The sequence below is a fragment of the Pteropus medius genome, unplaced genomic scaffold (assembly GCF_902729225.1).
Source record: "Pteropus medius unplaced genomic scaffold, Ma_sr-lr_union100, whole genome shotgun sequence".
NCBI classification, from domain to species: Eukaryota; Metazoa; Chordata; class Mammalia; order Chiroptera; family Pteropodidae; genus Pteropus; species Pteropus medius.
Genome location: NW_024342475.1, coordinates 501,247 through 529,131, shown reverse-complemented (window position 1 = coordinate 529,131; position 27,885 = coordinate 501,247). Strand labels below are relative to the sequence as shown.

At 40.5% G+C, this 27,885-nt stretch overlaps 2 protein-coding genes, 1 non-coding gene and 1 pseudogene across 16 annotated transcripts in view; 1 reads left to right on the top strand and 3 right to left on the bottom strand.

Annotated features, from left to right (window-relative positions):
* The window catches only part of LOC120605238 (zinc finger protein 226-like), a 17,706-nt gene extending 7,208 nt beyond the window's left edge, over positions 1 to 10,498 (bottom strand). Inside the window, 4 exon segments of the mRNA XM_039866088.1 lie at positions 2,116 to 2,176; positions 5,781 to 5,827; positions 8,220 to 8,299; positions 10,117 to 10,498. Of these exon segments, the coding sequence (XP_039722022.1) occupies positions 2,116 to 2,130 (15 nt within the window). The 5' untranslated portion in view covers positions 2,131 to 2,176; positions 5,781 to 5,827; positions 8,220 to 8,299; positions 10,117 to 10,498.
* Positions 10,499 to 12,748: 2,250 nt separating this feature from the next.
* On the bottom strand, positions 12,749 to 27,836 carry LOC120605242 (zinc finger protein 234-like). 14 transcript variants are annotated; one of them, XM_039866110.1, is made up of 7 exons: positions 27,639 to 27,821; positions 26,993 to 27,104; positions 25,999 to 26,039; positions 24,276 to 24,366; positions 22,291 to 22,417; positions 21,438 to 21,527; positions 12,749 to 16,140 (listed from the first exon to the last, which is right to left on the bottom strand). In XM_039866110.1, exons 4-7 carry the CDS (start codon positions 24,288 to 24,290, stop codon positions 14,276 to 14,278), a joined length of 2,097 nt encoding a protein of 698 aa, XP_039722044.1. In that variant the 5' UTR covers positions 24,291 to 24,366; positions 25,999 to 26,039; positions 26,993 to 27,104; positions 27,639 to 27,821; the 3' UTR covers positions 12,749 to 14,275. The 14 variants fall into 14 exon arrangements, 13 of the variants coding, with proteins under 13 accessions (XP_039722044.1, XP_039722045.1, XP_039722047.1 ...); XM_039866111.1 differs by having other exon boundaries at positions 27,015 to 27,104; XM_039866113.1 differs by having other exon boundaries at positions 25,547 to 26,039; positions 27,030 to 27,104.
* LOC120605377 (5S ribosomal RNA) lies at positions 21,933 to 22,051 on the top strand. Its single transcript, XR_005653622.1, has one exon. It is a non-coding gene; the product is annotated as a 5S ribosomal RNA (ribosomal RNA).
* Positions 23,837 to 23,955, bottom strand: LOC120605414 (uncharacterized; annotated as a pseudogene).
* Positions 27,837 to 27,885: the final 49 nt, after the last annotated feature.

Sequence of the window (27,885 nt, the reverse complement as noted above, 5' to 3'; positions counted from 1 at the left end):
CATTAAAAACTGTTAGTAGGATTCAATAAATTGGTTTTATAATTCACTAACAGGACATGAGTGAAATTTAAAAAAATACATAAAGTATAGCACTATGCTGTCCATTTGGTTTTCTTTTTTCTTTTTTTTTTTTTTTTTTTAACAATACACAAATGAAAAAGATTAGGAATTTCCTGTCCCTTGTAGCCTACACACATTGCAAAAGGCTGGTCCCCAAACTCAGGGAACCATATCAAGAGCCCCAAAGCCTTAACTCCAAGGTCAGAGAAACACTCTAGAGGTGCCTGTCCTCACCCACTGAGACCAGGTTCTTGAAGTTCTCCAGCATCACATCCTGGTACAGCTTCCTCTGGGCGGAGTCCAGCAGCTCCAGCTCCTCCTCGGTGAAGGCCACAGCCACGTCCTTAAACGTCACTGCCTCCTAAGCCAAACACATACACCTCAATCTTACACCCAGTGTCCACTGGGAGAATGGGTGGGAAGTGGCTCTGGCCCCTGAGCAATCTGCAGACCTCCCAGCACCCTCCTATCCTGTCAATGGCACACACTGCTTGCCTCAGCCTTGCTAGAAGCGCTGCTCTGAGAAAGGAGACTCTGTATGTTTATCTGGCGCTCTCAGCGAGCCGTGTTACAAGTAAACTCCCTAGAATTCTAAATGCCACATCCTGACTAAAAAGGTTCTACTTTTTACTTAATATTGCCAATTGCCCCAGAAACGTTTTCCAATTTCGTCCCAACGGTGTTTGTCAGTTCCCACCTTTCCACAGACGAGTACTGTTATACATGGAAATAAAGAGAAAGGGCTTGCCAGGTCTCTGATCACAAAACTGTTCCCTCCTGTCTCTGTCCTTCACTCGTGTACAATACTCTGACTTGGTTTTCTGTGTGAACTTGAGCAGGTTCCTTATTTTTCATAATCCACTTTCTTTATATTGAAAATTAAGATGAAACCAAAAACTTCTTCATAAAATTGTTCTGAAGCGTCAATGCAGCGACAAGTCCTCTAGTACCACTGAACTTTTTACCCTTAGGTCACCTGTAACTTTCATTTAAAAAAATAAACGAAGAAAAAAAATAAATAAAATATACATAGGGTATGACTAAGGCACAGACGGGACAAAACCTAGCTCTTGTATATAGGAAACTTCTAATTATATATTTTTCTGTGTGAGGCAGCAGTTTGATCCTGAGGCATTGCACCATATTTGAAGATTCTACCAAAAAAATATCCGAGGTACCACATATAAAACATAGTTTTACTCATTTTGAATACTCAGTATGTTAAGGACATAAAGAGGCAGTATTTTTTCAGAATTGATTTTTTGAGGAAAAGATTAAATGCAGGACAACTGTACTGTAGTGCTCCTAAAACAGTAAAGGATCCTAAACTAACGTCTATGAATAGAACAATGTTTTAAAAATAGGTACATAAATTTGATGTGAACATAATATAGCAATTTAAAATGAATGTTATATAATATTAAATGCAAAAACCAAGTTGTATCTATGTTCTGAACACAAATACACAGTATAAATACACATAATGAAGAGATTATGGAAATAACAAAGCAGCTAATTTGGGGAAGTAGTAGACAATGTTTTTCATTTCTATTGATTTTTATTTGTGAAACATACTCAACAGCTCTTCAAATGCTTTGAGTTTTGTTGAAAGAGAAAAACTTGTGTCCAATCTCTCTAGTACCAAAACAGCATTTTTTAACCCATTTCCTCTTTGTCCCAAGAACACTCACTGGGGGCACTTGCAGCTGTAGCATTTACCCCGAGATAACTTGTGGATTACATTCCTAACGTCACCCCCAAAGTTTGCCACAAAATATCTCATTTTTATTCTTATTTTCATTTTTATTATTATTTTCGCATCGTTCTAGTATATTGATAGTCTTTGGAAACAAATGACATCATTCTATTTAAAGCATCCTGTTTCTAGGTGTGGTATTTCCATTTACAAAATAAAGTAACTCTCGAGCTCTGAAAATATCAAATCCTAGAAAATGTAGCATTCCAAGGTATGATGGTAAATTAACGTGGGAAGCGAGCTGCACTTTCTTCCTAAACGGGAAAGAGGTGAAAGCAAGAAAGGCAGGTCCTACTCACCTTGAACATGCTCATTTTTTCTTTTTCCTTCTGGGGAAACACAGAATCCTAAGAAGGCAGACTGGGAAAGGAGAACGAAGTCAATGGAAACTGCTCAAGAATGTCACCGACCCATGCGGCTACGTGCTGTGAATTCCCAAAGATGCCTGGTCTCTGGGTTGGTGGCAGCCACGCATAGGTTGATGAACAGATCTTGGCATGGATGCCAGATGCCCATGCTATCCCTTTCAGTAGTAGTTCAGGGAATACCCTGCCGAACCACACACAGTGGCCCCACTGCCAGTGTGCCTGTAGCTTCAACAGTAGTAATTCTTACACTGGATATGGTGTAAATTGAAACCTAAAGAGGGTAGACTCTGGAGTTAATGTGCATGGGTTGAAATTCTGGCGAGGCTATTCTCTAGCAGTGTCGTCTGGGGCAAATCATTAACACCTCTTTGCTTCAATTCTGTCATCTACAGGTTAGGGAGAATAACCGTATCGACCTCATAGGACTGTCATAAAGTGGAAAGCTCTTAGGACATTGTCAGAGTTTCTTATTTCTTTGCAATTGCAGCAAAGCAGATGTGATTCTATAGTTAGAAATTATTCTTATAAATGTGATTTCTACCAATAGAATATTGTAAGATACATGGAGTTCACAGGTTGCTGCTCTGTCATGTTAGAGACTCTTATAAGTTCTGAAAAATCTCTGGTGTAGTCTTTATAATAATGTGTTACCTCAATGATATGTGAATTGACACTTTTTATAAATGGTACAAAAATGTGTGATGTTTCTTAAAGCAGTAAGTGCTCTTTTCATGAATATACAGAGAGATAAAGAAAACTAATTAAGACTCACGATTCTGCAACAATTGAAAAAAAATAGTGTGCCAGTCCATACCTAATTTCAATTAAAAAGACAGGAATTTGAGCTATAAGTATATTGTCATAATTGTGAGAATGTATAAAAAGTGAATTGGTGAAACGAGGAAACTCTTAGAACACTATCATGGTAGAATGCAAACTAGTAAACATAGAATGAAAGACAGAAAATCACCAATGGATGCTAAAAATTGGAGAACATTTGACAAGGAATAAGATAGTCTCAAAGTATTAGTTGCAAAAGAAACAACAGTAACCTAGCAGACACCTTAACCAAAAAAACTAAGCTGAGACCACCAATTGGGATCACCATTTGCTTCATACAATGCACTGAGAAGGGTGCCTCGCCACTGCTGTGGCATCCCAGCTGATAATGCTGAGCCTGAATTTAATTGTGAGCAAATCTCAGATAAACCAAAACAAAGGGATAGTCTACAAAATAATTTGCCAATACTCTTCAAAACTATCAAGAGAAAAAAAGAAAAAGTCTGATGAATCCTTCTAGATTAAAGGAGACTAATGAAACAAAAAACCAAGAGCAATGCATGTAACTGGACTGGATCTTGAACTGGAAAGAAAATTGCTCTCAAAGATTTTACTGGGAAAATTGAAAAAATTTAAATATGCACTGTGGATTAGACAACAGTGTGTTATTAGTGTAAGTGATTCCATTTTGATCAGGGTCTGTACCTTGCATTTAATTGGTTCAGCAAAACAAACAAACAAACAAAAAACAAAACAAATATGTAAGTATGATAAAGCTGTGAATGAAAAAAAGAATAACTGGCAAGCTAATTGTCACAACAGCTAGAACCTGGCCTTTTCAACTGATGAACGAAAATCAGGCAGGGCCATTCAGTGACCACAGCGAACAAAAAAATGACAAGACACTGCATAACACAGAGACGAAGACATTCTACAGTGATAAAAATAGCCAAAGAAGTGCCCCTACCAGTTAATGTGAGAGACTACTTTGTTAACAGTGACAACTCCCATTTCTTTGCATCTCCCATCTACTAGATAAAAATTCTTACAATCGTCATCAAATCACTTTTGCTTCTTGACACCATCCAACCCTGAAGAAACCTTCACTGCCTAAAACTCTCCCCAATTCAGCTAACACAAGCCAAAAGCTATAAGCATAATCACCTCTTCCCAAGACACTCCACGGTTCCCTGTGGAGTGTGGGCTTCCTTGCTGCAGCAAGCTAAAACAAACCTAACTCTGATTACAAGTATGTTCCTGACAGTATCTGGCTGATGGTCATCAACAGAGCAAATAGGCAAAATGAACTACGGAGAATCTGGGTAAAGAGTATATGTGAATTCCATATACTGTTTTTGCAATTTTTCTTTAAGTATGAAGTTATATTTAAAGTTACAGAAATAAGGAAATAGTCATAGTGATAACACACAATGACAACAATAGTTCTGATAATGACTATAGCAAAAGTATCTAATATTAATTAACATTAACTAACTGTAATGGATCTTCCCACTTCCGCAGAAGTCCTCTAGTACAAAACATGGCAATGAGTCTCCTCCCCAAAGCTTGGCAGAAATATATCTTTGTGACTTCTAATTCCATTTTGTCTCTGTATTTACCAGTTAGCTGTCTTCTGCTCATGTCAGGATTTTGCAAAGAGACCTGACAGTTGACAATAATTAGTTGGGGGGGAAATCATTGTACTGAGTAGAGCTATGATGTATCCAGCTGCTTTATCTGTGACAGCTGGCATGGTTAATATTCAAGGCCTCCATTTTCATACAAGAACCTTTCTAGGGCTTCTTAAATTTTCCTGTGTGCAGGAATAACCTCAGGATCTTGTTGCAATACAGATTCCTGGAGCCCAGCTGCAGAAATTCTAACTCAGGTCTCGGATGGGGCTCAAGGATGGGCATTTCTATCCCCATGATGCCAACGCCGCTGGTTTGTAGACTACAATTTGAACAGCACTGCAGTGTACCATCAGTCCCAAAGAAAAGAGCCTCCACTAAACAGAAATACACGACGAGTAACCAGACAAAAAGGCACTAAAACGTTAACAAGGATTATCTTTACATCTTAAGGTTATGGGTAACTTAAACTTTTCTTTATATATTTGTGTTCTCTGAATTTCCTATTATGACTACGTTACTTCTAAAATATAAATGTTATGCTACCCTGTACAAGCTCGATCCTGTCTAATCTCGGAAGCTAAGCACCAACCCTGGTTAGTACTTGGTTGGGAGACCAGCTAGGAAGACCAGGTGCTGTAGGTGTAAAAAATCAAACAAACAAACAAACGAACAAATAAAAATAAGGGATTGTAAGCTGACAAGGTCCTTTCAATCTGTGAGGTCAACCAAGGGTTGCCTCGCCTAAAAATAATAAATAAAAAATAAAAATAAAAACTCACAGACTAGCCTAAGCCTTGCTCAAGGTTCCCACAATCAAGTCCCAAACTACTTTCCCAGTAAGATTCCAGACAGTTCCCAAGCTCAAGAAGAATATACTAGAGAATAATGAACTCAGGTGCTGGCCTCAGACTGCCTAGGTTCTAATCCCCCGCTCTGCCTCCTACTAGCAGGGTGACCAAAGGCAAACAGGTTATACGCTCAGTCTCAGTCTCATCTTTAAAGTAGGGAAACTAGCAGCCCCACCTCACAGAACCACCGTGTGATGGAAATGCGTTCATTTGTACAAAACTCTGAAATGGAACGTAGCAACTAAGGCTTAGTTATAATCATTACATGTCCACGTCCCACTCGTTCTCCGATTTATGTGAATACCTTAGCAGAAAAATACCAAGTCCTACTCACGTGGGGCTGTTTTCTCCTTCTCCGTGAAGTATTTTGAGAAGTCAGGGCTGGGGAAGGAAAGAAAGTTGTGAGACACCAGGACTGTGTTTGCATCCCTGAAAAATCATTCTCGATATCAGCTGGGAGCAATCCTCTCCTGACAAAAATGGCAGGAGTCCAGCACAATTCAGCTTCTTGGGCTCACAGAATCTCACCGCGAGACGGTCGCTTCTCGGGGAATTATAACAATCCATGTACCAGGCAGTTTTAAACCTTTCACTTGTACTATCTTGTCTTTTTCAAAACATTCTATTAGGAACGTATTAGGGAAATATTACTTTTCTTTCCGTTTTACAGAGCAGCAACCGAAGGCACAGAATAGTTAAGTAACCTGCACACGTGCCACCGCATGAAGTGGTAGGTAGGGGAACCGGGTTGAGAGTGCAGAACCCAGGAGACCCTCAAACCCCGCGATGCACGACCGAGCCCACCCCATTCAGGGGACGTCGCAAACGCAAAGCTCCGCCCTGGGGAACTCAAATCGCCACATCGGCCCTCTAACCTCTACTTTTAGCCGCTCCTCCTCTTTATCCCCAAAATAAAGGCCAGTAGCTGTTGGCCGCAAGCGCAACTTGGGGACGTTTGAGTGGGTCGTGAATAGCGAACCTGAAGTAACATAACCGGGGAAAAGATGGCTGCCACATCGGCCTCCAGGGCCGGAAGTACCCGTGACAACGCGGGGCTCTTGTACTACATTTCCCAGAATCCCCAGCACCACCCTCTCTGAAGAGAAGTTCCTGAGACTACCTGGAGCTCTTAGACTTACACTTCCCAGAACTCCGCAGGGACAAGTTTGCAGCCGGGCCTCCCTGTAGCTGCAGGAGGTGAGACCACATGGAGCGCGGAACTACATATCCCAGAATGCCAAGGGGGATAACCAGCGACGGCATAGCTTCATTGACTAGAGTTCCCCAGATGAAAACTCGTAAGTGCCCAACTACTTTGAGCTCTTGGTCTTCACTTCCTGGAGTCTCCGAGAAATTCTCGGGAAAATTTCTGGCCATTCTAGCATGTCGGCTTTAGAAGAGTGTAAATTCTGTTCATCGAGAAGCTGAGTAGCACTTTAGACAGGTTCGAGAAGCTAAGCGACATAAATCTATTGCCTACCACAGAGGCTTCCGGGTAAACTCCAAAGATCTTCACCGCAGGAATAAGCAAAAGGGAACTGGGCATTCTTTGTCAGGGACTGAGGCCAAACGTCAAGTCACTTTAATCCCTGAAATTGCATAAAGGTGAATCTTCCGGCCCTTTCAGAAGCAAATAAAAACGTTTTCTAGAGAGATACCATCATCCTAAGATTCAAATTATTTCTGTAATTATAAATTTGTGATATTAATATTTGACCAAGTGAGCATTACTTGACATGGAGGTACGCTTCAGAATGATAAACGTTTAAAGTTATCGGAAACTAATAACTGAAGCACATATTTTATAAAGCAAAAACTGACAACCACGAAAAGATTCAATGGGTGAAAGGGGTCAAAAGATTAACAAAAAGTGAGCTCTGCAGCTTGTAGTGCAGTGTCTCTACAATACACCTGTGAAACAATTTCACGCATCATCTTCATGTGTGGATCAGAAGCCAGTTACGTACGTAATGAATGAATCCAGGTCAAGCAATTCAAGAGAAGTAAAAAAGAGGGAAAGGGGGAGAGAGGACAGAGGGAGGGCAGAGGAGAGGGTGAAGGGTAGAGAGGAAATTCAAAGACTGGGACACCTGAATGGTAGAAAAAGAATATCAAGTCTCAGGAACCCAACAATTCCATTTGTGAATAAGCAAAACTAGTATTAAAAAAAACCCACACAGACATCCCAGGTGTGTGTTGAGGTGGAAGGATGGGGAAGTGCAAGAGTAGAACGCAAGAGCCCCAGGCCTGGAAGTTGCACCCAAGTTTGGATATTCTGGAAAAACCACCAGGAGGACCAGAGGAGTGAGAAATGCCGATTATTACTCACAAGGCAGGGAAGCTTCAGCAGTGGCCAGTTGGAGCTGCATGAAGAGGCTGTTGCTGACCAACCACAAGCAGTTTTTTATGCCAACAGGCAGAGGGACGGGTTATCTCATTGCGGGAGAATACACCTCCTCAAATGGTTGGGAGCAAGATGTGCTGCTTAGTTACAGAGCAGATAACGTCCTTGGGAGCAGGCACTGCTGAAAGCTCTTTGTGCACTGCCCTCCTTGGCTGCTGGCCTGGCAGCCGGCAGTCTTCTGAGTACGTGGAGAGGCTGTGTTCTGAGTTACCCCCACAGTGAGTAACAACCTAGTTGCTAACTCCGACTGCTTGTCTCTTCTTCATGGTGCTCACACATTTGAGACAATGCCCCTAGACCTCATCAGCTTTGGGAAGGTGGAGGGGAGGCAGTGTGTCCCTTTGGCACTTTAAGGGGAAACAGACTTACCAAGTATGTTGGGGACGATGACCCGGTGGCCTTGACTATAGTGCTGGAGGAGATATGGAGAGGCCATTCATCTGCAGGTACTGCACAGGGGACAGAAAACACAGAGCAGCTGGAGAGATGAGGTCTCTGAACTCCCAGAGGGAGCAGAGTAGGAACTCTGCAGTTGGGCTACTGGCGATTCAGGGAGGCGATTTAACTGCACACACCGCTTTCAGGGTCAGTGTCCAAACAGTCATCACAGGATAGAACACACATTTATAATCACTATTACCATCGCCAGCTGCCTCTGTCATTTTGGGGGAAGACAAACGATGACACAACTGACTAAAGTATTCAAAGAACCTCTCTGTGACGGTCAAGTGCTGCCTGCTCTAGTCACAGGACAAGCCAGGTGCATCAATGGAGCAAAGGCTCCCAGATGGAAATCCCACCCATTTGTTTCCATCTCTTACAGCATCACATACAATGCTCCCTAAGAAATAGCTTCTTTAGGAGTATCTGGTGACAGAATGAACAAAGACTATCTACCTGACACTTGCAGGGTCATGGGTAATACACGTGTTCATACTGAAGGATGCTGAATTTTTCTTTGTTGTAGTGTTTCTCAACCTTAAAAAGATGATCCAATACCCTAAGTTCTCCCATATACTATTGCAGAAAATCCAAACCAAACAGTAAATCCCTAACACACACACTTCTTTAAACAAAAGGCCTCTTCTTAACTCTGGCATGGCACAGTCTTTGGCAAAAGCCTGGACAGTAGTGAGTGGAAAGGCAGTGAGGAGCACTGGAGAGCCTGCCTAGGCTCTGGAGTCAAGTATTCACGGGTTCAGGTTCTCACTCTACCAGTGTAGGCTGTGTGTCCCTGCACAAGCGTATCCACAACTCTGAGTATTAGCTTTTTCACCTGTAAAGTAAGGCTATTAACTAACTCTACAGGTTATTAAAAGGATTAGGGACAGTGTCAAGTATTGAATACAGTGCTTTGTACATGGGAAATGTTTGCTAAATGGCAGCTATTATTTTCACAAGCAAACCATTAGTCTTTCCTAGGAGCAAGAGCACACATGTTGTAAAAAACAAACTGAACTCATAATTGGAATGAGATTTTTAACGTATACATAGAGGGAAATGTCAAGCCTTAAATGCATATGTCAAAATAGAAGTGAAGGAGATCGATTCAGAAAATATCCATTTCAAGAAGTTACTGAATGAATAGCAAAACCAAAGTCGATGGAAGTTCATAAAATTCCATTTTCTGCACCCACAACATTTTCCATATCTATTCTTCTCATTGCCTTTGCCAATTAGAATGAAATAAACATTGTCATACATGTCTGCTTATAGATCTCTGTGAGAGTTTGGAACTCTTTGAAATAGACCAATGTGAGGATTTGGGGGCATACATACCCCAAAATGAAATTATTTCATAGTGTATGTATATAGTCAAATTTAGTATTAGCAATACTGACCTCCAAATAGGCTGCAGCAGTTCACGTTACCAAGCATTGCACATGAAGCTTTTCATGTAACCACTTCCTCACCTTCATTTGGATGGCTCATCACCCTAGCTTTTGCTAGAGTATGAATGTATAGTACTTCTGATTTTGTTTCTTAGGGAAACCTTGACTAATCCAACACAGCTACATTTTAATACTTATGGCAGGATTATCACATATTATTTCTACAGGTTTGAAAGATTCACAATGTTTTACAATGACCACTACTATCTAATCCTATAACTCTTTCGTCTGCCCCTCCGCCCCGCAAAAAACGCTGTACTCCTCATTCCCAAGTCCATTCCTCAGCTCCAGTCCCGGGAACCACCAATTTATTCTGTCTCTATGGATTTGCCTACTTTGCACATTTCATAAAGTGCAATCACACCACACATTACCTCCTGACTGGCTTCTTTCACTTGGCATGTCTTCAGGGTTCATCCGTGTTGGCGCATGAATCAGTATTTCCTTCACGTTGCTGAAAAATATTGCGTTGTATGGATATACCACATTTTGTTCGTCCATTTATCAGCTCACAAACATAGGATTGTTTCCACCTTTTGCCTATGGTGAATAATGTTGTATGAACACTTTCGTACAAGTTTTTGTGTGCATTGATGTTTTCAGTCCCCTTGGGAATATACTTAGCAATGTAATCGCCATGACATAAGCCCAATTGTTTTTGAAATGTAGTTTTGGTTATGTCAATCTCACTGAGAGGTTCATGCCCTGATCTTAGCAGTGGCCATCTTGAAAACGGAAACACTGAGACTATGGCTCAAGAGCAAATGAACAAGTATAGTCGCTGTAGTGCACTTTGCAAGATGATGTGGTTAGATTGGCAATGGGAGGAGATAGTACTTTTTGTTCCAGGCGAGTCGGGCCCCTGCTCCAGGCCCCATGCCTCAGAAGTACTCACAATTTGAGTTTCTTCCTGTTTTAAAAACCTCCCTCCAATGCCTGTGATTGGTCACAACTAGCAGTGCTGTCCAGGTGGGGTGCCCAAGCCCTGACTAGGATGTAGGTGTTCCCCATCCCTGTTTATCTAGGGTAATCTTTGACCTCTGCCCACTGTGCATAGTTGACAAAATGCCCCCAAGAAACTCCAGGATGATGCCCATGTGGTTGTGAGCAGATATCTGGTATATATGCATTCAGAACCATGTCATGAGGAACTGGCTCATGCAATTACGGAGGATGAGAAGTCCTATGATCTGCTATCTGCAAACTGGACACCCAGGAAAGCGGGTGGTGTTATTCAAACCAATTCTCAAGGCCTGAGAATCTGGGGAGCCTATGATTTAAATTGCAGTCTGAGGGCCAGAAAAGATGACATGTCCCCACTGATGCACGTGGACAGGAAACAAAAAGGGGCAAATTCTTCCTTCCTCATTTTCTTCTGTTAGTGTTCTCACTGGACTGGATGACACCTACGTACATTGGGGAGGACAACCTACTTTACTGAGTCCACTGACTCAAATGCTAATCTCATTCAGAAACTCTCACAGACACCCTGTGACCCAGTCAAGTTCACATAAAATTATCGCAGTAGCCAGCTTAGAGCTAAGACAGGGAAATCCCCAGGGGCCAGAGATGCAACAGGAAAGTCAAGTTCATGGTGAAAAGTGGGACCTGCAACTGAAATGACCCCACAAAGGCTAGAGGAACTGGATACAGAGCTCAATTAATCAAGAAGGAATGGGAGTCAAGGTGAGACGCCCCATGCACTCTGGGACATGAACTAAACACTACAAATGAGACAGCTTTCTCTCAACTTTGAACGAAGAACAACAAATAAAGAACTGCACAGCTCACAGGTGCTATGGCTATTTTGTGACCAACACGGAACTCGGGTTGCCCAGGAGAGTGGATGTAAGCCACATCTGCAGTCTTATCAGTTATAAGGACAATGTTAATTTCGGTTATAAACTACCTTAAGCCAAGATGACCTATTATGGCATCTTCTGAGAGCAAGCAAAGCAAAAGAAGAATGAAGGCACTGGGTATCTGATGTCATGAGTGCAGGAAAGTTTCACATAGAACTGACACTGCTATGCTTGGAAAGGCCTGATTACAAGGCTGGCGCTGACTAGTGTCTGGGTACCTGGACTGCAGGATTCCTACTGTTACCTCATATGGGTAGCTTACAGTGCCTAAGCTACCTGTTCAAGGTGGTTTACGCTGAACACCTATTATCTTTTTGAGACTCTCCAGTCTTGGTAGATACTAGGCGGACAGTGCCTATGTGACCAGACTCAATAAATACCCAGTGCAGGAGTCTCTAATAAGTGACACTTCATGTGTGTTATCACAATTCAGTGCTGAAAGAATTTAGTACATCATGTGTGATATCACAGACGGGACTCTTGGAAGCTTACACACGACTTCATCCTTTGTATCTTTCCCTTTGCTCATTTCACTTTGTGTCCTTTTATTGTAACAAATTATAGTCATATGACTAATGTCTTGGGGGTACTCTTAGGCAATGACAGACCTGGAGGATGTCTTAGGGACCCCCAATGCACCAAACTGGGGCAGCATGGACCTTAATAAGTATCTAGCATCTTGTGAAGGTATGGTCCAGAAAACCAATTGTGGAAGCCAGTCTCCCCAACAACACTGAAAAGTCCACCATTGTGTCTGAGTACAGGGTGGCATCCAAACCTGCTCTTTACCCTTCCTTGTTCCACAGTCTGAGCGGCCATGGCTATTACGCCATGTTCTTTCCTATGCACACCTTTTCAACGGGGAATCTTTTTTTTAATACTTCCACATTGTATATATATCTATTTTGTTTTGAGCCCTCTCCCTGTTATGAATTTATACTTAGAGCACAGCATGCATAAATTACAAAGATATGATTTTCGAAGTTCGTTAATTTATCTCTGTATGCAAAATAACCAGAAAATGCTTTGGATTTTAAATTGGCTTTCAGAATCTATTCCTTAACTTTGATCTTATATGACGACATAGAACACTCATATTTAGGAGGTCTTAACTGTAAGACATAATTACTTAGTACTTTAAAAATTCAATTGTAGTTTACTGCTTTGGTAATATTCAATGTTCAGTGAAATACTAAAACATAACTTAAGAAGCTATAAAATGGAAAAATACCACAAAATGCTTCTTGCCAAGGGAAACCACATGAAGAGCACCCCTTTACACATTATCTTACACATGTATATATATACACATGCACATGTGCAAACACACACATAAACACACTCCCAAAGGTTATACTATGAAGACTCCAATTTTTGATCTCTCAAAGCCCATGTTACATATTTCTCCTGTTATTACAGATATCTGCCATAATTTTAATGGCTTAGGTTAAAATAGGAATATATCAAAACTCAAATTCCTATAGATGTATACTTATTTCCATTTTTAAAAATTCAATGGCGTCATCGATGTGGCATTCATCTTCTTGGCATTTTAATCTCTTAATCGTAACTTCCAATTATATGATTTCCAGATCAAAGAGATGTACAACCTATATTTTGATACGCACTCCTTTCCCAAAACCGTGCTTCACCGCTAGCAATAGGAAAGGCAATATAAACATCGGTCTTGTCTCAATAATATATTTGATAAAATTAACACATTCCCACAAGTTTTTTGGGTATTCATTTCATGGGTAAGGGGGAAGAATATGGCCTAGCTCCTACCTGAGAAGTTTTGATAAGAGAAATGCTACAGTAATTAGAAGGCAAACATTTCAAAGTTCATTGGAAATGCAGATCATTAGAAATCAATAATAAATTCAAGACTAAGAAAACTGTCATTGAACTACCTGGGACACTTTCAAAGTGTTCCAGTAAACCCCTGCCTTAACATTGATATATAAAAGTCAACTGTGTAATATGCAGCAACTTCTTGTAAAGGTAAAAAAAAAATTTCAATCTGTACTGTCAGAAAAATTACAAGGTAGTTCAGTTATGCTGTATACAATCCTTGGAAAACAAGACAGGGCCCCAAATAATTAGAATCCAACTTGAGAACAGGGGCTGTGGGGAAGACAGGAGCCAGCTGCAATAGGGTGACTAATACCATATTAATATCACAGACTGCGATACTGAATGATTTTCCACATTTCAACAAATGTTCCTCTCCCTGAATTAATTTTATTTTGCAGGTTCCCTCCTCTGGATACAATTTCACATATTGTACATTTTCTCCTTTGTATGTATTTAACATACAAGTTCTGAGAACACCCACTAGCATGAGTTGATGTTATGGATGATGTGACTCAGCAGTAAACACCTTGCCCTCATGGAGCTTACATTCTCGGGGAATCACTTCTGGCTTGCCCATCATCACATTTCCATTAAAGGCCAGACAAAACGCTTTCCCTTTCTAAGTCCCATCTCCTAAGTCAGTCTGATAAACGTCAAAGTTCTGAAGTGTTTACTGCACCATTTACAACTGTGTGGCCTGCTGAAAATTGAAATATACTCAGCTATTGCTTAAACACCAACTGAACTAAATCGAATATTTTCTCTATGAAAACTGATGATTTTAAGAATTTGGGTTGCATGAGTTTTTAAAGAAATGTCATTTTGTAGAACTTTTTTCCTCTGACAATTCTTTGATGTTTTTACCACTTTCATCACTTTCATAAAATGTATCACCATGAATTTTGTGATGACTTACAAGATTGGACCGCCAACTGAAGGTCTTACCACACATGTCACACTTGTAAGGTTTCTCCCCTGTATGAACTCGCCCATGGTACTGAAGCTGTGAAGATCGACTGAAGACTTTCCCACATGCATCACATTTGTACGGTTTCTCCCCAGTGTGGACACTCTGATGCAGCTGAAGGCTTGAGGCCTGACTGAAGTGCTTCCCACACTCCCCACACTTATATGGTTTCTCTCCTGTGTGGACCCTCTGATGCATGTCGAGATTCAAGCTCCACTTGAAGCCTTTCCCACACTCCTCGCATCTGTATGGCTTTTCCCTGGTGTGGACTTTTTGATGGGCTTGAAGGTGTGAACTCCGCCCGAAGCTCTTCCCACATGCGTCACATTTGAACGGCTTTTCTCCACTGTGGATCCTCTGATGGGTCAGAAGATGTGAGGCCTGGCTGAAGACCTTTCCACACTCCTCACAATTATATGGTTTTTCTCCCGTGTGGATCCTGCAATGAATTTTGAGATCTGCTCTACGACTGAAGCCCTTACCACACTCTTCACATTTGTATGGTTTCTCCCCAGTATGGATCAGCTGGTGAACCTGAAGTCGTGAACTCTGGTTGAAGCCCTGCCCGCATGCCTCACACTTATAAGGTTTCTCTACACTGTGGGCCTTCTGATGGATTTTAAGATACGAACTCTGACGGAAGCCCTTCCCACATACCTCACATTTATAGGGTTTCTCTCCTGTGTGGACCACGAGGTGAACTTGATAATGGATTTTCATCCTGAAGCTCTTCCCACAGTCATCACATTTATATGGTTTCGCTCCTGTGTGAACTCCCTGATGGGCTTGAAAACTTGAACTGTAAATGAAGCCCTTACCACACTGTTTACATACATACGGTTTCTCTCCAGTGTGGATTCTCCGATGAGCCTGAAATTGTGAAGGTTGAATGAAGCACTTACCACACTCCTCACATTTATAAGGTTTCTCTCCTGTGTGGACCCTCTGATGGATATGAAGATTTGAGCTACAAGTGAAACACTTCCCACAGTCTTCACATTTGTATGGTTTCTCTCCTGTATGGACCATACAATGGCTATTAAGTGCTGATCTACGACGGAAGTTCTTCCCACATATATCACATTTGAACGGTTTTTCCCCAGTGTGGATTCTCTGATGTTCCTGAAGATGGGACGCGTGAATAAAGGCCCTTCCGCATTTGTCACAATTATAAGGTTTCTCTCCTGTGTGTAACTTACAATGAACAGTAAGTGTTGATCTGTGACTGAAGCCTTTCCCACATTCCTCACATTTGAACGGTTTCTCTACAGTGTGGACTTTCTGATGAGTTTGTAGATATGAGTTCTGACTGAATTCCTTACCACACTCGTCACATTTATAGCGTTTCTCTCCCAAGTGAACTCTCTGATGAATACGGAGCGCTGAGCTATAACAGAAGCTTTTTCCACACTCACTACACATATGAGACTTCTCTCCTGAGTGTATCTGTTGATGAAGATCAAACTTGGAGACATCATTGAAAGATTTTTTACATTCATTACACTGGTAAGGTTTCTGGCCTGTGTGAGTTATGGATAGTCCTGTCCCAACCTGGCTGGGTGAATCGCTTTGTCTAGGGAACTGAAAGCTCTTTATAATCGAGTCTTGATGCCTGGTTAAGTCACTTGCAATCTGTTGCCAGATCTGCCAGCAAAAAAGCTCTTCACATGGTCCTGCTTCTGGAATGGTCTTTATCTCACTTTGGATCTTTCCTCCTGTAAAGACAGAAAATTCAGAGAAGTGGACAACTGAAGGCTTTGTGTTTTCAAGATTTCACATTTAGGAGACAGAATTAGATTTTAATGAATCCAGGAGAATATTCATTTTTTCTTGTTTACCGTGTATCATGTTCTCTGGTTTACATGCTTATAGAAACCTAGAGGTGGTTCAGTTGGCTCCTAGTCACTAAGCATAATGAAACCCATTAGTACACACCCAGTCTCCTGTGTGAGGTACTAGTTAGACATCAAAGATTTAATTAAAAAAAAAAATGATAATGCGTTTCAAACTGTTAACCTATGTCCATTTCTACTGAATTTCAAAGTAGGTGTAGAATCTTGACTAGTAAATTATGTAGTTAATAAATTATGTAGATAGAAAAGTTATATAGGTAATCAAATATGAATCAATTAAAACTTTAAGGGAAAGCAATAACATAAATACTTCAAATTTTGGGTTCATATAATATTTTCTAATAGCTGATACCTCAAAGTATTTATATTTACATATTCAAAGTATTCCTGGAAAGTCGGCGCAACATATACACTTAATCTTGTTTTTCTTGTGTTTACAAACATTAAATGAGTTGGCAACTATTATAAACTTTTGACTACTTTTAGTAATTTCAGTTTAGAAATGTGTTTTCTAAAAGATTTACCCTTGTTGGTATTCAAAAGTTTCTGTATTTATACAAACTTATCTAAACATCTGGAGATTGTTTTCAATAAACTTTCAATTAGTTTAAAAAGTACTTCTCTTAAAACTCAACAATAAGAAAACAAAGAACCCAATTAAAAAAATCAGCCAAAGACTTTAAAAGATAATTCACCTAACAAGATATATAGATGGCAATTAAGCATATAAATAGATGTTCTACATCTTATGCCATCAGAGAACTGCATATTCAAACAATAATGAGTTATCACTACGTACCTATTAAAATGGCCAAAATCCACAACACTGATACCTCCAAATACTGACAAGGATGTGGAGCAACAGGAACTCTCATTCATTGCTGGTGGAAATGCAAAACAGTACAGCCATTTTGGAAGCCACTTTGGTGGTCATTTAGAAAACTAAACAAACTCTTACTACAGGATCCAGATGTTTTGCTCCTTGGTATTTACCAAGAGTTGAAAACTAAAGTCCACACAAAAACTTGTACATGGGTGTTCATAGCAGCTCTAGTCATAGTGACAAAAGTTGGAAGCAAACACAAGATGTTCTTCAGTAGGTGAACAGATAAACAAACTGTGGTATATCTATACAACAGCATACTAAAAAAAAAAAAAAGATCTATTGAGCCGTGAAAAGATATGACAGAAAGGTAAATGCATATTACTAAATAAAAGGAGCTAGTCTGAAGAGTCTACATACTGTATGATTCCAACTATAAGGCACTCCTGGAAAAGCAAAAGTATGGAGACAATAAAAATTTCACTGGTTGACAGGAGTTAGGGGGAGGGAGAAAGGGATAAATAAGTAGAGCACAGATGATTTTTAGGACAGTGAAAATATTCTGTATGATACTTTAAGGGTGATTATCTTGCACCTTCCTCTCAAAGTGGCTGTGAACCTAAAACTGCGTGAATAAAAGTCTTTTTTTGAAAATAGAAAATACTTAAAAAAAAATGTTTAACACAAAGAAATTTGCTCCCCTCCTTGTAAGAATAGCCAATTAAAAGCTGCCTCCTCTTTTGTGAGAAATAACTTCCATATAACTCTGATTTGGGTCATTTTATTGGAAAGTTACTTCAATGTCAAGGTGACCAGAATGGTTAGAATGACTTGCAGGTTTGGGAGCAAGTATCTAATCACATACTGACTAAAACACAGCATAAAGCAGAGAGTGAAATGTTAGCCCCTTCTGGCAAGTTTCCTTCACGAGGACAAAAAGGAACTAAAGTTGAACATACCATACATTGTTCTAAAACCTGGCAATAATTCAGATCTCTTGAAAAACATGTGAAAAAGTGGAAAATAATCTTTCACATTGTAAAATGTAAAGCCGTCCCTAACCTTTTTGGCACCAGAGACTGGTGCTCCTGTAAGAATCTAACGCCTGAGGATCTGAGGCAGAGCTGAGGCGGCGATGCTAGCGCTGAGAAGCTGCCGCAAATACAGATGAAGCTTCGCTCAATGGCCTGCCGCTCACCTCCTGCTGTACGGCCCAGTTCCTAACAGGTCGTGGACCAGTACTGGTTCAAGGCCCGGGGGTTGGGGACCCCTGTTTTACAATGAAGACAGAGCCTGGCAAAAGGAAAAGATGAGGTCATGGAGTAAACCTGAAAAAACAACCCTAGAATGGGAGTTTGTTCCTGTCAGGAATTCATCCCAGGATGGCTCCTCGTGTCTGTTAGGTCTCTGCTCAATGTCAGCTCACCAACAAGGCCTCTTTACCACCCGCTATAAAAGAATAAATCTTGTCGTCACTCATTTCACCTCTGGCAACTTCCACGCTCCTTGTAGATATTCTACATAGCGCTTTTTATCGCTCCACACACTAAGTCATGTGTTGTTTAATATACATCTTTCCCACCACAATGCAGCATCAAAGAAGGAAGCATGTTACGCCTTGTACAATGAACACATTTCACACTTTTCTGCTTTAAAAGCACTGCTCAGAACTGTGCCTGAAGCACGGTGGGTACTCAACAAATGTGTGTTAAATGAATAAATGAAATCCAGTTTGACTTTTCTGGTGCACATTTAAGTCACGTCCTAGTAAGACTTGGAGTTGTACACATTTTTCAGGTAAGTTATTTGAAATAGAAAAGGGACAGAAAACTTCAGTTCTGCTAGAAAGATGAATAAGTGTACCAGACACAGGGATACAACAAGCATGATGCTAATGAGAAAATCAAAGGTGGCAAAAATTCTTTGGTGTGAAAAGGAAGAGGGGCTATCACTGGTTCCCTCTGAGGCTTCTAGACTATCTCTTTGAAAACGGAGTGTGGAAAAATGTTGACTATACATAAAAGAGCCTATCACGACGGTTTTTCAAATAGAAAACTCCAGCCCTCTAGTGAGCTATGAAATAAATTTAAAAGCTTGTAATAAGCATTCAGAAAAAAGAACCAGAATAGGAACTATTTGAGCATTATCACCAACAGGAAAGGGGTCACTACATGAAATGCCAACGAAAGTCATACATGTAAATCTACAACCGTGAAATGTTTGTTCTGGTTACAATGAAAAATGCATTGCTTGCTGTGGTTCATGTTAAAACAACAACAACAACAACAACAACAAAACGTGAAGACTTTGATTCTAGAAGTTACTCAGTTCTTAATAAAAGAAATTATTCAAATGGAAAGATAAGCTCCAAGCGTGAAAGCTTGGAAAAATATTACTCAGGGAATGTGTACTTCTTGGTAAGTAATGTAGTTTGTTTATATTTGATAAATTTGACCCTTAAAAAATAGTTGTGTGAGGGGAGTCTTTCTGAGGATATGACAGGAATTTTGAGCAGGACATTTCCTGATTCTTTCCAGGTTCACTAGTTAAAAAACACCAAGTCTTTTAAAAAAAAAACAAGGGAAAATCATATGAAATCTGTATTCTTCAATATTTGTTCAATGGCTAAATTTGTAGAAAACAAAGGCAGAACAGATTTTTGAACCAGAGATATAGGCAAATTCAAGTGTGTGTCTGATGTCACTCTCAATCACCTTAAATCCTCCCTCTCAGGGACAGGAAGGGGACACCTGGGGGCAGTGACATGGGCTGCAGATAGGAAAAGCAGCTTGCAACATGGTTACTATCTGACACTGTAGGAAAAAGACATCTCTTCCTTGTGTGGGGGAGCTAGCTGAGAATCAGACATCGGAATCCTCACTTTAAAATATTCTCCCCAGAAGTGAATATGCTCCCCTGTGGAAGACTCCAGGAAAGCCACAGGGAAAGAGTGCTCCTCAGTCTGGTCATAACCACAATGCTTACAAGTTTCTCTAGGATATGGGTCAAGTACACATACACAAAAGCACGCATTCATGCCAAGGGCGCTCAAGAGAGTGACTGAAATAGACAGTAACTGGGTGGGCAGTCATCAGAAGACAACAGATGGTCTGCGACATCCTTCACTCACTCCGGTTTGCCCATGACCTGGAGCTATCTCCATTACCCGTGGAGACACTAAGCTCCCCATTCATAAACACATTTACTAATTCAAGGAGTATTTACAAATGCTTGCCACATACCAGACTATTCCAGGCACTGAAGATAGAGCAATAAAAAAACGACAAAAATTCCTTGCTTGTAGGGATTACACTCCAGTGCAGAGAGAGGCAATAAACAAGCAAACAAAAACAGGAGACCCAGTATCAAGAAGAGCAGAAAGGATAGTATTTTACACAGGTGGTTAGAGAAGGCCTAGTTCATGAAATTACAACTAAGCAGGGATCTGAATGAAGTAAGGAGGGAAGAGGAGGATTTGAGGTGACAGAGAGAAAGCAAGTAAGGGCTCTGAGGCAGAAGTGCCTGCAGAAGGCCGAATACACTGTCCCCTGAGGAATCCACATCTTAATTTTTGGAGCCTAAAATATGTTAGGTTACATGGCAAAGGGAAACTAAGGCTGATAATCAGCTGACCTTAAAATGGAAGACGGTTGCAGAGGAGAGTATCAGAGGGAAATGCGACTACGGAGAGAAGACTCGTGCTGGCTGTGAAGACAGAGGAAAGAGGCCACAAGTTAAGAAATGTGGCGTAAATCTAGAAGCTGAAAAGGCAAAGACACAGATTCTCCCCTAGAGCTTCCAAAAAAAAAAAAAGTAACTGTGCCAACACCTTGATTTTAGCTCAGAAAGAACCATGTCACATATCTGACTTAAAGAACTGTAAGAGAATCAACGCATGTTGTTTCAGGCCATGATGCTTGTGGGAATTTGTTACGGCAGCAACAGGCAATAATGCGTCCCTGGAAGGTCTGGTAACAGCAGGACGATGTGGGTGGAAGAGATGGAGCGAGGCAGACGATCAGAGACGTATTCGGAATGAGTGAGGACGTGGGGCAGGCCAATGAGGACTCTAGATGACACTTTATGAGGTTTTCAGACAAAGAAGAAGCCATAAAGGGTTTTGAGCAGAGGCATGGAAGTATGACAGACATTTCCTATGGCCGCTACATGGAGAACAGACCAGAGTCAGGAAGTGTGAAAGCAGGGCATGGAGGCGGGTGAAATAATTCAAGAAAGAGGTTTGGTGATTTGGACCAGATGTTGGCAAAAGGGAGGAGAGAAGAAGTAAAAGACGTGGAAGAACATCTCCGAGGACTTCTATCTGCTTGGTTCTTATCTGATTTCCCTTCTCTTTGGGTTACTGTCATCATCCAAAGCCTTTTTTCCTGTTCCAAGTAGAATACGTCATGTTGGAAGGGGTGACGCCCTGGGACCATGCAATTTAAAGTGAATATTTAAAGTGAATACACTAAAGGTACAATTTACTGGAAATTTAGATTCCTACTATATACTGTTCAATGTAATCAAAGTCAGTGTTTTCAAACATTTTAAAAAACATCACCTATTTGGAGAAATACCAAATCTCAAGATCCAGATAGATATGCATTAAAATGTATTACAAACACCTATTTCTAAAAAAATTAAAAAAAAAAAGAAAACCTATTTCTAACCAATGTCTATTTTCATTAAATCTCCTTCCACTAGTTCTTACATCGTTCACACAACTGGCCACAGTTTTTGCTTCAATGTAATCCGTTCTTCCTAAAAAACTTATATTTTCTACCTTATTTTTTTATTCCATTAAAAACTGTTGGTAGAAAAGTCAGGTCTAGTCTACGGCCATGCCACCCTGAACAAGCCCGATCCTGTGTGATCTCGGAAGCTAAGCAGGGTTGGGCCTGGTTAGTACTTGGATGGGAGACCACCTAGGAAGACCAGGTGCTGTAGGTGTAAAAAATAAAAAATAAGGGATTGTAAGCTGACAAGGTCCTTGAAATCTGTGAGGTCAACCAAGAATTGCCTTGCCTAACAAATTAAAAGAAAAAAATAAGAAATAAATTAGTTTAAAAAAAAAAGTCAGGTCTACAAATGGAGGCAATCATTTCAATATCTCCAAAGCCTCGAACACCTGAGGACACAAAGCCAATCCAGGGAACTGATATTCAGTTAGAGAGGGCGCCTGTCCTCACCCACAGAGACCAGGTTCCTGAAGTTCTCCAGCATCACATCCTGGTACAGCTTCCTCTGGGCAGAGTTCAGCAGCCTCAGCTCCTCCTTGGTGAAGGTCACAGCCACGTCCTTGAAGGTCACTGTCTCCTACAACACCAATCACAGGCAACCTCAATCTTATCATCAATAACCACTGGAAATGGAAGAGAACCGAGAGGTGGAGAGGAAAGGTGGGAGTTGGCTCCAGATTGTGAGGGACTTATGTCAATTTGTAGACCTCCCAGCTGTTCTCCCTCTATCCTGCCAATGCCACTGGTTTTCTTCAGCCTCAAGAGGAGTGCGGCAATGACGACAGTCCTCATATTTTTACTTTGTGCCTTCTCTTTAAGTCTACTTACAAGTAACACGCAAGAACCCTAAGTAAGCATCCTGGGCTACATGTGTTTTACCTTTCGGTGAATATTGCCAATGGCCCCCAGAAGTGTTTAGTAATTTAGTCCAAACTTTTTTTTTTTTTCCTTAGACAAGGCAACCCTTGGTTGACCTCACAAATTGCAAGGATCTTGCCTCTCCAGAGCCCACACTACAAGGCACAGGTCCTGAAATGAACTCTTTCTCTCTTCTCGGCACTTGAGCAGAATGCCTACCATTCCTGATCTTTGGTTTCCTGTGGGAATCCGAGCGGGTTTTTCATATTTTAAGATGAAGATGAGAACTAAATTTCCTCATTCAGCTGCTCTGAGGAGGAAGTGCGGGCACAAGAATGCAAGTTACTGGCAAATCTTTTAGTATCTCTGGACATTTTAAACTAAGGTTACCTATTACTTTAGTCAAAGTAGCTAATACATAAAAAGACAACAACAAAAAAGACAAATAAAATGCACACGAGGCATGACTCAGGCATGGGGAAGATGAGATCCAGCTCTTCCTATGTGAAAACCTCCAATGATATCTGTATGCAGCGGCAGTGAGAGTCTGCTGTGTTGTGCTTGTATTTGGTTACTCTACCTAGAAAACAGCCAACTTGACACATATCAGTTTTGGTACAGGACAAAAAATTGGCACATTGTTTTCAAAATTGATTTTTGAAAGGTTTTATGTAAGACAGCTGTCACTGCAGTGTTGTTTAAAACAGTAAAATTCCTCAAGGGGATGTAAGCTACATAAAGAATACAGTCAATAATACTGTAATAGCTATGTATGGTGTTAGGTGGGCACTAGAGTTATAGAGAGGAACCACTTCATAAGTTACATAAATGTCTACCCACTATGCTGTATATCTGAAACTAATATAATATTGAACGTCAATTGTAATTAAAAAATAAAAATAAATTTTAAAAAGCTGTAACATTTATAAACCATCTAAATGTCTGAGTGGAAAGTAGTTAAAAATTAAAAGGTACATCAATTCAATGAGAATATGATGTAAAAAATAAACATCACATAATATTGAGAGTAAAAAAGTCAACTTAAATTTTTTTTTTTTTTTGGATGAGGTAACCCTTGGTCGACCTCACAGATTGCAAGGACTTTGTCAGCTTACAATCCCTTATTTTTTATTTTTAATGCCTATAGCACCTGGTCTTCCCAGGTGGTCTCCCATCCAAGTACTAACCAGGCCTGACCCTGCTTAGCTTCCAAGGTCACACGTGATCAAGCTTGTTCAGGGTGGTATGCCCGTAGACTCAACTTAAAATTAAATGTAATATCATGAATACAAGTAGCTATAAATGTACATGAAGAAAAGAGTATGAGAAAACAAAAACCACTAATTTGTCAGCAGTGAAGCAGTTGTTCATTTCTAATAAATTGTCTACCCCATAAAACAAAGAATAATAAAACAAAAACCAAAAACAAATGCAAAGTAAACTCAAAAGGGACAAAGACACCCTGCAAAACAGGTCCTCAAATGCCTGTTTTTCTGCTTGAGTCGTCCCAAGAAAAGCATGTGACAGCTGAGTAATGAGATGGAATTTTAAAAGTGAGAAAGGCAAGACCTGCTTACCTTGGATGTGGTCATTTTTCCTCTTACTTCTGAGGTCCAGTGCAGTCCTGAGTGGTACAGATCCCAGGAGGGCAAAATTGCCTAGGAGTGCCTGTGAAGACAGAAAAATAGACACGAAAGAGTGGCTTGGATGCTGCTCACGAACACAGACAACACGTGAATTATTGTGAATTAGCATGCGAATATTTATAGCAGCGTCATTCATAGTAATCTAAAACTGAGGACAATCACAATGTTGACCTATATGCCAATGAAGAGACAAACTGTGGCATAATCATACAATGGAATATTATTGGCCAGTTAAAAGAAATGAAGGCCTGATTGTGCTATGACATGAATGAACCCTGTAAACACTGTGGAAAGTGCAAAAACACCAGTCACAAGACCACATATTGTATGATTCCGTCTATTGAAATGCCCAGACTAAGCAAATCTATGGAGACAGAACGTAGGTTAGTGGGTGCCTGGGTATTTGGGAAGAGAATGGGGCTTATGTGCAAATGGGCATGAGGAATACAATTGGGGAAACAAAAATACTCTAAACTAATTATGGCAATGGTCGAACCACTCAACGAAGTTACAACTCATTGATATGTACATCTGAAATGGGAGAATTCTATGGTATGCACAATATACCTCCAGTTGGTTAAAATAAATGTTAATTTACACATCATTTAATTAAACTATTAATAGAATATTAGTAAAACTACTGATAGAATATTTATATTTGAATGAATGAATAAATAAGTGTGGGGCAGGGAGGGAAGCTTGTCTTTGCAGTAAAATGCCCACTAATAAATGTTTCTCCCCAGAAAAAAACTATTGATTTTGGGGAAAAAAACAGTAACTTTACAACAGAGATATCTGACGGACATCACCTTGGCCTAGTGAACAAAGTTGAATCCACCAATATAGGGACAAACCGACAGCTCCTGTTATGTTGCAAATGACAAGGACACCTCACCACTTCTGTGAAATCTCTACCAACAATGCATGAACTGAACCTAAACACGGAACCTATCAGATAAACACCAAGTGAGGGACTTTCTCCAAAATAACTTGCCTCTATACTCTTCAAAAATATCAAGAACGAAAAAATACAAAGGCTGTGGAATTGTTCCACATTAAAGAACATTAAGAAAAGCATGACATATTGTAGATTTTAAAAATAAATGTCAGGAGATGGAACACAATTATTTAGGAGGCACCAAATTAGAGTCCTGGGTTGCTACAGATATTCAGATAGCAGAACAGAGATTTCTAGACGTTACCTTGGGAATGAACAGAGCAACTGCTGGTGATGACAGTTTGTAAAGGTAGCCGAGATTCAAATCTACAGATCATAACGGAGAAAAAACTTTTGCTTTTCTTAAATATATGTTTAAAATAAAATCTATTCTCACCAAAAAAATTGGACTTTAAAACGGAGGGGAGGGGGGAATGACTACACTGCAAGTCTCTGTTGCCTTTCCCCCAGTCCTCCAGTGAAAATATTATATTATGGGAACTTTAAATGAAAAAGAACAAAATAATACAGGACTGTAGATTACATAACAGTATTATCAGTTTTCTAGTATTATTTAAAAGTAACAATATTAACCCCTATTGTAATAACTTAATGGATACCTAATATCTGATAACAATATCATCTAGTATAATGTCTAATATTACTGAGTATGTGATGCTAAAACCCTATAATCAACCTCTCCTAAATCCCTCTTACCAAGACACCTCCTGACTACCCATGGTACGTGGGTTTCCTTCCTGCAGAAAGCAAAAATAAGCTGTCATTAAATGCAGGTATATTCCTGGTGTTATTTGGCTCATGGAGCCACAAAGCATAGACAAAATGTAAACAAGTGGTGAATTTGGGTAGAGCGTATATGAGAATTCTTGATACTATTTTTGCGACTTTTCTCTAGGTTTAAAATTATAGAAAAGTTTTTAAAAATCAGAAACAGTCATAGGAATAATATTAATGAGAATAATAAGAATGATCATGAAATTATATGGAAGTTAGTTTATTCTTTCTTGGTACTGTTTGTAAATTTCCATAGTTAAAACACGTAAAAGGAAAAGCATTAAGAAAAGTATGATAAAAAACTTTGTAAAATGTTTATAAACATACAAATATACACAGAGAACCACTAAACTGAAACATTAGAAGGTTACAACTCATTGATTTGTTAACACTTGCTACCTTTACATCCTGGATGAATGCGTAATTACATTTTTCTCTTGCAGATTTCTGTACTTTCTGAATGTGCCACAATGATTTGGTTCTATATGGTTTTTTGTAATAAGTGAAACAAAATACTTGACAATGTTTTAAAAAACTCATTTAAGTCCAAGCCCATTAGCCTTTCTTTTAAGGTTCTCTAAGACCAAGTCCTAACTATCTGGCCTGATTCCAGCTAGTTTCTATAGCTAAAGAATACATTCACGAGATTTTGAACCCCAGCTCTGGACTCGGACTGCCTAAATTCCAACCCCAGCTCAGCCTCTTATTAAGTGGGTGACTATGGGCCATTTATTTATACCCCTTGAGACGCAACCTCAATTTATAGAATAGAAAAAAAGCTGTCTTTCTTCACAGAGCCACGGTGTGACATAATGTATTTACTTGTACAAAATCCTCATCATTGAAGTTAGTAGTTAAGGGTAATTATCACCAATACCCATGCCCGATTACACATCCTACACATTCACTGATTTACGTGAACATTGTTGTAAACGGACAAGGCCAAGTCTCACTCATGTGGAGCTTTGCTGTCAGTAGCCAAGGAGTCACTCCCTCTATGTCCATGCAGTCCTTTCTGAGGAGTCAGGCTGGGGAAAAAAAGAATGTTATGAAATGCCCTGATCGTGAGGCGGTCGTCCAGAAAAGTTTAAACCCTCCCTCTCTCCGTGTAATCCGGAAGGATCCCTCACCTTTCTAAAAAAAAAAAAAAGGGATTATGTAGCAGGACGCAGTGATCGGAGAGCAGAGCCAGAGTCACTGCAGCTGGAGCTCAGACGCTAACCCGGAGACTAGACCGCTCGACGGAGAGATCATTATTCGCTACTTGCCACGAACTGTTTTAAGATTTAGATCTTGTATCCTCTATTTCAATCCCCAAAACAATTCTATTAGGAAGGTGCTCATATGCCCATTTTAAAGAACAACACCGGGAGGCACAGGGAAATTAACCTCCAATGCCAAGAAGTCGAACCGCGCGTGGAAGGTGTAGGGAGGAGGACTGGGCGAGCTGAGAGCCCTGGGCACTCGCGAACCGGGCGATACGCGACCTGAGCCAGTCCCGCCTGGGGACGCGAGAACCGCCCCGAACGCACAGAGGCACCGCCCACCTCACCCCTCGATACCTGAGTTCACCGCTGAGGGCTCTTTGCCCCTAAGTCGACCGCTGAGTCGTTCGGGTCCCAAGCACAGATCCAAGTAAGTTCTGAATGGCCCGCGGGACGCGGAACGGTCACGCCACCCCACGGAAAATACTGTAGCAACTCCGCACTCCAGGACCGGAAGTTCCTGCGAGCCCACGGACCCGCGGGACTACACTTCCCAGAATCCACCAGACTCGCCTTCCTGAGCGGAAGTTCCAGCGGCAGCAAC

Excerpts from the sequence above, each read along its gene's own strand:
- LOC120605242 (XM_039866110.1), bottom strand. Across the intron at positions 21,528-22,290 it reads CAGGAACCTGGTCTCTGTGG|GGCGTCACCCCTTCCAACAT; the intron begins GTGAGGACAGGC and ends GCATGGTCCCAG. Across the intron at positions 16,141-21,437 it reads CCAAAGAGAAGGGAAATCAG|GAGGAAAGATCCAAAGTGAG; the intron begins ATAAGAACCAAG and ends CTGTCTTTACAG.